The sequence below is a fragment of the Centruroides sculpturatus genome, unplaced genomic scaffold, assembly GCF_000671375.1.
Source record: "Centruroides sculpturatus isolate CEXI.00-Female unplaced genomic scaffold, Cexi_2.0 scaffold250, whole genome shotgun sequence".
NCBI classification, from domain to species: domain Eukaryota; kingdom Metazoa; phylum Arthropoda; class Arachnida; order Scorpiones; family Buthidae; genus Centruroides; species Centruroides sculpturatus.
The window spans coordinates 394,320-406,809 of NW_019384557.1; the positions used below are offsets into that span (position 1 = coordinate 394,320).

At 28.4% G+C, this 12,490-nt stretch overlaps 1 protein-coding gene across 1 annotated transcript in view; it reads left to right on the forward strand.

Annotated features, from left to right (window-relative positions):
- Window positions 1–6,407, forward strand: part of LOC111623901 — a 79,684-nt gene extending 73,277 nt beyond the window's left edge. The window contains exons 18-20 of the mRNA XM_023366634.1: window positions 120–376; window positions 564–659; window positions 3,103–6,407. Of these exons, the coding sequence (XP_023222402.1) occupies window positions 120–376; window positions 564–659; window positions 3,103–6,392 (3,643 nt within the window). The 3' untranslated portion in view covers window positions 6,393–6,407. The remainder of the gene's footprint in view (window positions 1–119; window positions 377–563; window positions 660–3,102) is intronic.
- Window positions 6,408–12,490: the final 6,083 nt, after the last annotated feature.

Below are 12,490 nucleotides of genomic sequence, written 5' to 3' on the forward strand. Positions count from 1 at the left end.
TTGACTGGAATTCCTTCGGATAACCGACGTTTCGGATAAACGACGTTCTACTGTAGTTTAAACTTTATACAAAAAAATAGATTAAAAAATGTTTTTTTTTTTAATATTGTTTATAACAGTACTGACACAGAATCTGAAGAGGAAGCATTTGCTGAAGAACTAGAACGTTCCATGACTGCTGATGAGACTAGACGATTAGCTGAAACTTGGCAACAACGCTATTCTCAAGAAGGTGGATTTTTAGACAAAAGTAAATCATCATCATCATCATCATCTTCATCACCATCCGAAGGTTCAGAAACAGAAATTGGAAGTGATGACACAAGTGAGGATATTGATAGTGATGAAGAATATAGTTTTGATGACAGTGCAGAAGGTAAAATTATAAATTTTATATTAAAATGATTATAAAATTGTCATTTCACTGTCTAAAAAAAATTTATTTTATTAAAATCAAAAAATAGAATAGATAATTCATAAATTAGAATTTTATATAAGAAATATTTCTTAGTAAAAATACCAGTTTAAAAGTATTCTTAAAATTTCATTGAATTTATTTATAGATGATGACAGGGAAGCTGAGACACCTATTGAATCCAAAGAAGTTGTTGTTCAAGTACCAGTTATTGATTTGAAAAATTGGAAAGGCCAAACAGAAGGTATTTATATTATATTTTAATTGTTTATTATATCACAATAAAAACTTATATGGTTTTCTTTATTAATGCAGTAAATCCTTGTTTTACAACCCCCTCTTTTCAACTGATGTAAATTTTATATTATGACTTATGGAAAGCATTTTTCTTTCCATCTCACCACAATAATATATAGAGTGATTCAAGTGGATGTACCATCACTTACAGAGCTTATTACAGAGGACATTTTGAGTAAAATATGTCCTATAAACTTGGGTCTTGTTCTGAATAGTTATGGAATAATTCATTGAACAGTGCTAGATCTATCCATATTAGATTATTACATGTGGGAGTAGTTGAAGGATACTGTGCATCAGACCTTCAAATACATAAACATGTGAGAAGCTACTTGTGCATATTATGCATGTTACTATGTAAATCAAAGATAGACAACTGGAGCTAAGCAGAATAGTGCATGCAGTTCATAAATGCAGCCAAGTGTGATGAACAAAGATGATTTTGAAAATATCTTATAAACTCAGTTTTTAAATATTTATTAAAAATAAACATTGTTACAAATTCATTTTGCATGTTGTTATTTACAACAGTTTATTATAGAAAAATGCATTTTATTTTCAACTTTCAAATTAGCCAAGTTTACATACTATTCACAGTGAATTACTCTATAACTATTGAGAAAAAGGCCCAAATTTATAGGACATTTTTTGCTCAAAATGATCTTTGAAATAAATTTCATAAGTAAGCTAAACAGGGTGATTCAGGAGAATGTACTGTCAAACTATATATTTAGGAACAAAACTTCAATTTGTGATATTGAGTCTATGAGAAATCAGTTTGATTTATAATTGGTTGAAATTCTAGGAACCAAGCAGATCATAGAATTGGACATTCTACTATATTAATTTTAATTTAGTAGAATGTATTGCTCAATCTTAATTTTAATTAAACAAATTTTGATCTATATGATCAAACTGAAATTTATTTATTGGTTTTGTATATTAATAGATATGTTTCCTTTTACAATATACAGGTATACCTCAAGTTACATCGTTCTCGATTATTCATTGTTTGTCAAAACAAAAAAATATATGGAAAAATAAAAGTCAGGCTTAAGTCATTTTATTCAACTTTACATCTGTCCACCACAAATATTGAAGTCATAATATCACCAGAAAAGTGTTAAAAGCACATAAAATCATATTAAAATACATATATTTACGGTAAATGTTAATATAATCATCATAAATCGTAGAGAATGAAATATGAAAACATCTGTGACTCTGTGTTGTTGTCTTATTTAGCGGTCTTTAAGAGCTCAACATTGGCATTTTCCATGGTATTTCCAATATCTACTGTTTGGCGTTGTTGTCAGCGCCACTTGATATTGGTAAATTTAACATAAATTAGTTTATTTTTTACTATTGCAAAATAATTTTAATAACTGTATTTGTTATTTAACCTTACAAAATCATCTTGTTTTATAATGTCTTAGAGCAAACCACATTCACAAATAAAGAGTCCACGATGTACTGTAAACATTGCCAAATTGTAAACATGTATATTTACAAGTATTTACGTACTGTACACGTATTCGTAAGTTTAGATTGCTTTTTTCTGTACTATATTAAAAACTAAAATTTATTTGTTTGTAAGCTTAAAATAGATTCTTATTAACCATATATTATTAAAAATGCATTTATAAATAAAATACAGAACTNCCACTTGATATTGGTAAATTTAATATAAATTAGTTTATTTTCTACTGTCGCAAGATAATTTTAATAACTGTATTTGTTATTTAACCTTACAAAATCATCTTGTTTTATAATGTCTTAGAGCAAACCACATTTACAAATAGAGTCCACGATGTACTGTAAACATCGCCAAATTGTAAACATGTACAGTACATTTATAAGTATGTACTGTACGTACTGTACACGTATTCGTAAGTTTAGATTGCTTTTTTCTGTACTATATTAAAAACTAAAATTTATTTGTTTGTAAGCTTAAAATAGATTCTTATTAACCATATATTATTAAAAATGCATTTATAAATAAAATACAGAACTGGAAATGGTTATTTGTGGTTTAGCCTAGTGACAAGTAAATTTGACTTATGTCGTTTTTCGACTTAAGTCACCTCTCCTGGAACCAATTACCGGTGTAAGGTGAGGTATACCTGTATATTTATTGATGATAATAATTATAAATCTTATGTCTCGTATGTAGTGTGTTCAATATTAATATTTATTGAAATTTAATTTCAAAAGAAACAGAATATATAGATCTTATAGAAGTAATTTGAAGAAAAATTTCATAATTTTAATAACTAAAATTACACTTTATTAAATTTATCTATAGGTTGTTTAAAGTATGAATTAATTTGCATTTTAAAATTACATAAAAGTACATAAAAAATGATCTTTTATACCTTTAAATTATACAGATTCTTCTACAGAAGTTGATACAAGTGACATTACTGATACAGATTTATCAAAAGAAGGTACTGACACAGAAACTGAATCAGATTCTGATTCAGAACTAAATAAACCAGCACCTCCACAACAGATTCCAACAATTGTCATTGAAGAATCTCCACCTCAAGAAGAGAGTGAATTAGTATGGGGAGAGGTAGCTATTGAGGAAAATATTACTACTGTTAAAGATGATAATTACAGCAATATAATAGCAAAAGATAATATAAACACATTATCCAATCAAACAAATCAAGAATCTGTATTAATATCTGATGAAGATGCATCTCTTATAGTAAATATAGGAGATGCGGAACAAATACTATCATCACCATCTAGTACAGATCGTTCTTCTCACAGAGAATCTCCTTGTAAAGATAAAATAATCATGTCTGATAATCTAGTCGAAACATTCGAAACTCTAGTCAAAACATCTGTACAATCATCTGAAGTTGCAAATCCTCCAGATTCAGAACTTTATCATTTTGAAAAAGAAGTTAAAGAAATAGAAAAATCACTATCACAAGAAGATCTAAATTTGAAAGAAATAGCATTAGAAATAGTTGAAAACATAGTAAGTGAGGCAAAAGATATTTTGAATACATCCAAATATATTCAAACAGTTGTACCAAGTGAAAACAAAAATATAATTTCAGAAAAAATGAGTTCAGAATTCGTATTACCTTTAAATATTCCAGTTCAAACCATAAATTCTGATAGATATAAAATAGATGAAAATGAAAAGCCTACAGATACAAATGAATTGAAAAAAGTGCCTTCTGAAAAAATTAAAACTAATGAATCTGATTCAGAACAAATTCCACTATTATCCCCATTAACATTACCATTACAGAATGAAAATGATCTCAATAATTTAACTCTTGAGATTATGAATACTCCATCAGATAGCAGTACCAGTAATAGAACAATCAGTAGTGAAAGTTATAGTTCTGATTTATATTCACATAGTGAGCAAGTTGTAAAAGTAGGAACACCTGATTTTGTAAAACTTGTGTCATCAGATGATAGTGAAATAAGTCCAGAAGAAAAACAAATGAAAGAAGTCACAGATATTATAACAGATAATAGAATTCCAGAAGAAAATTCAAATGTTGATTTTAATTATAATCCATCTTTTATAACTCTTAGAGATAAGACAAAAAGAAAAAATGATAGTGAAGATATTTACTCTTGGGATAGTGATAACAGTGATTTACCTTTACCATGGTATGTTAATAGTTTAGAAGAAGCTGGCTCAGATAATTTATCTCAGATTCAGGGTGTTTATAGAGCAGATGTAATACAATGTGTTGATAACACAAGCAATGCAGATGATGATTACAATCAAGATTATAATTCATCTACAGTAATAAATGAAGTACAAACTACGGAAGAAAAGTTACAAAATATTGAACCCAACATTGCACCAACAAACTTTAAAGAAACTGAACAGAGTAAAATAATTGATAAAGAAAAAATATTATCAAATTCTACAGAAAAGTTTGGAAAATTTCATGGGTATAGTGGAAGCTTTGCAGAAAAAATTCGTCCTAAAAGTTTTGTTGGAGATTCTATATATTTAAAATCTTTAAATATTAATTTACAAAAATTAGACTTTCCATCTGTTACAAGAAGTTTGGAAAAACTGAATATTAATCAAAAATGTAATTTATCTGAAACTTCTTTAGAAGATGATAAAATGTTGAAAAATAGAAATTCTAATGAAAATTATTTTTCATCTGAAAGTAAATCTAGTGATAATTTAGTTATTGAAAATGATAAATCTGTAACACCTGTTATGGTAAGATTTGCAAGTTCCACACCAATTAACAATTTAAAAAATGATTCTGAAGATTTGATTACAGTAACTAATTCAGACCAACAAAAACAAGATAGTGGGAAAAATAAACAGAATTGGAGGATACCAAATTATACAGCTGAATCTGTACAGGCTGTACATTCCAGAGTAAAGGACCAAAATAAATCAACACTTCAAAAGAGATTTAGGAAAAGTATTCATGAAGATATTGAAGGGGTACCATTTGCTGATGATAAGGAGAATTCTGATATAGCTTCAATTAGATCTGCTACACCACCTGAATTTTTTACGCCAGTTGATACATCTAAAGGTATTCGTGAACAATGCACAGCAGATTTAGAGAAAGCAAGGAAGGAAGCAAGAGAACGTGCCAGATTAAAAAGTGATGAAGAACTTGGTTTAAGTCCATATAATTATAGAAAACGATATCATAAGCACCCTCCTTCAATTAATTCTTTTCAATATGAAGAATTATTACAGGATAATATTCTTGATAGTGATGATGATGATGGAGAAGATGATTATTTTGAAGAAACTCAACATGAACCAACTATATCATTCCATACTGAAGGTGATACTCTTAAATCTTTGTCTGTTGTTAATTCAAAGGACAATGGAATCACTAACTTAAAAATTAGTCCAATGTCTTCATCAGAAGAAGGAACTGGCAGCAATCCTTCACAAACTAACAGTAGTTCAATAGTATGTGATGATATTTTAAGTCCATCAGTTGATACAGTATCATCAGATAAAAATACAACCACTGCATCATCGACATCAAGAACAGATGCAGCTAATTACTTAGAGTCTTCCCTTTCTATTGATGAAATTGATATTAAACTTTCACCAGAATATGTTACTAAAACGTATGAAATGCAAAAGTCTCCTCCAGTTTTGCAAAATTCTTCAGAAACTAGTCCAGAAATACTAGATAATTCTCTGAATGAAACAAAAAAAATTAAATATAAGCAGAAATTATTCAGTCCTGGAGATGTAGATGAAAGAGGCAAAAATGGTGCAAAAAAATCATTATTTTCCTTACTTAATTTTACTAAAAATGGAAATAACAAAGACAAAAGCAAAATTAAGTCCAAAGATAATTCCAAAGAAACGTCATCACTCATTACAGACTACTCCAAGACACCACCCAAATTAAGATCATTTCCACATTTGAAACTACCACGTTCCAAAGAAAGAAATAGGGAAAAACAAAGAAAAAAATATCAGGCATTGGATAAAGTTGAAAATGAAGCATTTCCCAACCTATTTGTCTTTCCTTCAGTTTCAATAAGCAGTCAACATGCCAAATCTAACAAATTGGAAAATGTGAGAAAGTCTTTGGAGAAGCTGACTATGAAATCATCACCAGCCATAAATCAGCCCATTAATCTGTTAAAAGTAGAAAATGGAGTAGCACCAAAGGCATCTGGTAATTTCTGTTAAATTATTTGAACTTTTGAACAAGAACAAACAATTAGACAGAGTTAGACATCCTAATAAATAGGGTATAACAATTTGCAGGGCTTATCACACCAAGGCCAACTGAAAGAAGGACCAGAACTTTTATAAAAAAAAGGGTTGGTCTTTAATAATCACATTTCAAATTTAGGTAAGTATGCATTTCGGCTTGATAAGTAAGCTGATGAAGGACCCCTCATCAGATTACAAACACGTGGTAACAACATAACAAATACAACACCAATAACCTGCCAATACAATAGGATAACCAACATATGCAGTGCACTGCATTTACAATTTCTCAATGTAACCCATACATTAAAACTAAATATCAAGTATAAATTAGAATACAATGACAATGTGGTATAACATATTATCTGAGACCAGTAAATGTCTTAGTTTCTCCCACATTTTCCAAATTCTGGTAGACGGTTACATTATTAATAATAAATATTGTTAAGTATACTAAAAACACAAAAAGGGGGAAGGAAGCTAATAATGAACTTACTCTTATTAAAACCAATTGGTCTCCAGATTTTAACAAAAACAAAATACATCTGATCTATAAGCCTTTGTGAAATCAACTGCACTGTCACACTGCATTTTACAAAGTGATGTGACTATACTCCCTACATCTGTTCAGCATCTGTTTCAAGGTTAAGTGAAAATGATGTCAATCCACCCTTCATGTAGCTTCAGTCCCACGTTGTTATTAATTCTGATGTCTTCTTGTATTTTCAGAATTTCTAGGTGTTCCTGTAGTCTTCTTTTTAGTTGATTGTTTTCTGTCATACTACACTTGATGCTATCTTTTAAAATTTCACAACCTTCAGTGTTGCAATGTTGTGCCACTGATGATGATATCAAATTATTTTTAATGGCATATATAGGTTCTTTAATCCTTGTCTTTAATTTTCTTCCAGTTTCCCCTATGTATTTTTTTTTATGTGAACAACTGCAATCTAATAAATAAACTACGTTATCTTTTTCTAAATCATTATGTTCATTATTTTCATGTTTACTGTCAATCAATTTTGCTATGGTTCTTGTGTGGTTTGGTACTAAAATAATATCTAATCTTTTTAATTCGTTTTTTAATTTTTCAAAAACACCAAAAACATATTCTATTTTTAGATACACAGTATTAACAGCTATTGATTGTCTATTTAACGTAATGTTTTTTCTTTTGTCTTTACTTGTTTCCAACCACTTAAACAATAATGTTCTAGGGTAATTATTTAGGCTAAACATTCTTATTATATTTTGTATTTCCATTTCTTGATCAGTTTGCAAGGTTGTTCTTTTTTTAATTTTGTGATATACATCTGAAAAGTGTTCTTTTTTTATATATAAAGGTATATTAGATTTGAAGTATTTAACTTTACCGGTAGCACAGTCTTTAACATACTTTTTAAATAATAATTTACCATTTAATCTAACAATAGTAAGTTCTAAGTAATTCAGTCTATTATCTACTTCTTTTTCACATTGGAATTGAACATTTTTATTTATTAAATTAATTTCACAAACAAAAGAGTCAATATCTAGTATACTTTTGTCGTAGACGATGAAACAGTCATCTACATATCTGTGATAACTTATTATGCCTCGGGTTTTGTTGATTTCTTTATCAATTGTGATCATACACAACCCTGCCAATCTAGGACCTATGCAGGATCCCATTGGAATACCTTCCGATTGGCGGTAATATTTACCTTGAAATTCAAAAAAGTTATTATTTAACACTAATTTAACTAATTGGTTAACCCAATCTGGGCTCTTCACATAGGACAGTGAATTTAAAATTAATTCTAAGTTTATTGAGGGATACATATTGGTAACATCTAGTGATGCCATTCTATAGTTTTCCTTCATAACAATAGCTTTCATGTTTTTTAAGAATTGGTCTGTGTTTGTGATACTATACTCAGAGACGGGTAATTTATTTAACTCTTTTTTTATCACTATTTCATGGTTATATAGCACACATTTTTGAATATCTATCAAAGAACGATAAGTAACAGGATTTTTGTGTGTTTTTACTCTAAAACTTATTTTCGGAATTCTATTGCCAAAACATTTAATATTTTTAGTAGTGTTATTATCTATGTAATTAAGTTTTGAAAAATTGTTTATAAGCTTTATAACTTGTTTTTTTAAATTATACACAGGGTTATCAACAAGTAATGTATAATTTCTATTCTTAAGATATCTGATATTATATTATTATAATTATGTTTGGTCAAGACAATAGTTTGTTTTGCTTTATCAGCCTTTGTTAGTATTAGATTATTATTGACAGGTTATTGGTTAAAGTTATTATTGACAGGTTTATTGACAGGTTATTGATTTTGTATTTGTTGTAGTGTTATTATCTATGTAATTAAGTTTTGAAAAATTGTTTATAAGCTTTACAACTTGTTTTTTTTTAAATTATTCACAGGGTTGTCAGCAAGTAATGTATAATTTCTATTCTTAAGATATCTGATATTATATTATTATAATTATGTTTGGTCAAGACAATAGTTTGTTTTGCTTTATCAGCCTTTGTTAGTATTAGATTATTATTTTCTAAAAATTCTTTAGCTTTATTTATTCTATTTTTAAATTTTATAATTTTATTTTTCTCTTTTTTGTTTATCCTATAAATTTTTCACTAAAGATTGGATATTATTTCTAATAGATTGAACTTCTTCTTGGTGTTCATGATTAATTAAACCTGCTTCTAAATCTACTACAATTTTCCTTTTATTTAAAGGGGTGGGTCCATTAAAATCTAATCCCAATATCAAAGTGTCTTTTATATCAGGTGGAATCTCTACATCACTATGATTAAGTAATAATTTGTTTTTCCACTATTCTTTATTTGAAATTAAAGGGTATCCTAACTTATTTTCTAGTTTTTTAATTTTCTTATTTAAATATTCAAATGAATTAAACGTGTTAGTAACAAATCGTTCGAAAAGTCTAACGAAATAAGAATAACGATGAAGTCATTCTCGTTTAACTCGTTCAACTTTACGAACGTAGCCAATGTTAACTTTACATTCCAAAGATAAAGTTTTTCTTTTCTTGTTTGATGCAGAAGAATCAGTTCTACTTCGTTTAGATGACATAGTAGAGTCTCTCAAGTCTCCGTAGATATAACGAACACAGAAATAAATAACACAAAATTAATTGTAGCTATATGTCGATTCCGCGCGACACGTCTGAACATGTAAGCCGAACAATAGTGTGGGGGGAGTGAGTAATCAAGAGTTGCGTGGTGCTCAAACAAAAGACGAATCGAGGAGATTTGAAAATCGCATAACTCCGGGTTCGCGTAAGTCGGGGTATTACTGTATTTGCAAAGTTTTCAACGGTATATTTTGGTGTATACAAGTTGGAAATACCTCATAGTATCAGTAACTGTATCCAAAAACATGATGTTAATATCATAGAAAAGTTTATATCAAAATCCTTGATTAAGTCTAAAAAATATAAAATTAAGAAACTAAAAAGGAAATTCAAAAAATTAGGAGGCAATCTAAATGACATAGGGAAACCTGATGAGAATTGTAAAGAATATTTAAATAAGAAAATTAAAAAACTAGAAAATAAGTTAGGATACCCTTTAATTTCAAATAAAGAATAGTGGAAAAACAAATTATTACTTAATCATAGTGATGTAGAGATTCCACCTGATATAAAAGACACTTTGATATTGGGATTAGATTTTAATGGACCCACCCCTTTAAATAAAAGGAAAATTGTAGTAGATTTAGAAGCAGGTTTAATTAATCATGAACACCAAGAAGAAGTTCAATCTATTAGAAATAATATCCAATCTTTAGTGAAAAATTTATAGGATAAACAAAAAAGAGAAAAATAAAATTATAAAATTTAAAAATAGAATAAATAAAGCTAAAGAATTTTTAGAAAATAATAATCTAATACTAACAAAGGCTGATAAAGCAAAACAAACTATTGTCTTGACCAAACATAATTATAATAATATAATATCAGATATCTTAAGAATAGAAATTATACATTACTTGTTGATAACCCTGTGTATAATTTAAAAAAACAAGTTATAAAGCTTATAAACAATTTTTCAAAACTTAATTACATAGATAATAACACTACTAAAAATATTAAATGTTTTGGCAATAGAATTCCGAAAATAAGTTTTAGAGTAAAAACACACAAAAATCCTGTTACTTATCGTTCTTTGATAGATATTCAAAAATGTGTGCTATATAACCATGAAATAGTGATAAAAAAAGAGTTAAATAAATTACCCGTCTCTGAGTATAGTATCACAAACACAGACCAATTCTTAAAAAACATGAAAGCTATTGTTATGAAGGAAAACTATAGAATGGCATCACTAGATGTTACCAATATGTATCCCTCAATAAACTTAGAATTAATTTTAAATTCACTGTCCTATGTGAAGAGCCCAGATTGGGTTAACCAATTAGTTAAATTAGTGTTAAATAATAACTTTTTTGAATTTCAAGGTAAATATTACCGCCAATCGGAAGGTATTCCAATGGGATCCTGCATAGGTCCTAGATTGGCAGGGTTGTGTATGATCACAATTGATAAAGAAATCAACAAAACCCGAGGCATAATAAGTTATCACAGATATGTAGATGACTGTTTCATCGTCTACGACAAAAGTATACTAGATATTGACTCTTTTGTTTGTGAAATTAATTTAATAAATAAAAATGTTCAATTCCAATGTGAAAAAGAAGTAGATAATAGACTGAATTACTTAGAACTTACTATTGTTAGATTAAATGGTAAATTATTATTTAAAAAGTATGTTAAAGACTGTGCTACCGGTAAAGTTAAATACTTCAAATCTAATATACCTTTATATATAAAAAAAGAACACTTTTCAGATGTATATCACAAAATTAAAAAAAGAACAACCTTGCAAACTGATCAAGAAATGGAAATACAAAATATAATAAGAATGTTTAGCCTAAATAATTACCCTAGAACATTATTGTTTAAGTGGTTGGAAACAAGTAAAGACAAAAGAAAAAACATTACGTTAAATAGACAATCAATAGCTGTTAATACTGTGTATCTAAAAATAGAATATGTTTTTGGTGTTTTTGAAAAATTAAAAAACGAATTAAAAAGATTAGATATTATTTTAGTACCAAACCACACAAGAACCATAGCAAAATTGATTGACAGTAAACATGAAAATAATGAACATAATGATTTAGAAAAAGATAACGTAGTTTATTTATTAGATTGCAGTTGTTCACATAAAAAAAAATACATAGGGGAAACTGGAAGAAAATTAAAGACAAGGATTAAAGAACCTATATATGCCATTAAAAATAATTTGATATCATCATCAGTGGCACAACATTGCAACACTGAAGGTTGTGAAATTTTAAAAGATAGCATCAAGTGTATTATGACAGAAAACAATCAACTAAAAAGAAGACTACAGGAACACCTAGAAATTCTGAAAATACAGGAAGACATCAGAATTAATAACAACGTGGGACTGAAGCTACATGAAGGGTGGATTGACATCATTTTCACTTAACCTTGAAACAGATGCTGAACAGATGTAGGGAGTATAGTCACATCACTTTGTAAAATGCAGTGTGACAGTGCAGTTGATTTCACAAAGGCTTATAGATCAGATGTATTTTGTTTTTGTTAAAATCTGGAGACCAATTGGTTTTAATAAGAGTAAGTTCATTATTAGCTTCCTTCCCCCTTTTTGTGTTTTTAGTATACTTAACAATATTTATTATTAATAATGTAACCGTCTACCAGAATTTGGAAAATGTAGGAGAAACTAAGACATTTACGGGTGGAGATAATATGTGATACCACATTGTCATTGGATGCTGATTTATACTTGATAATTTAGTTTTAGTGTATAAGTTACTTTGATAATTTGTAAATGCAGTGCACTGCATATGTTGATTACCCCGTTGTACCGACAGGTTATTGGTATTGTATTTGTTACGTTGTTGCCATGTGTTTGTAAGCTGATGAGGGGTCCTTGTACCCGAAATGCATACTTACCTAAATTTGATATGTGATTATTAAAGACCAAA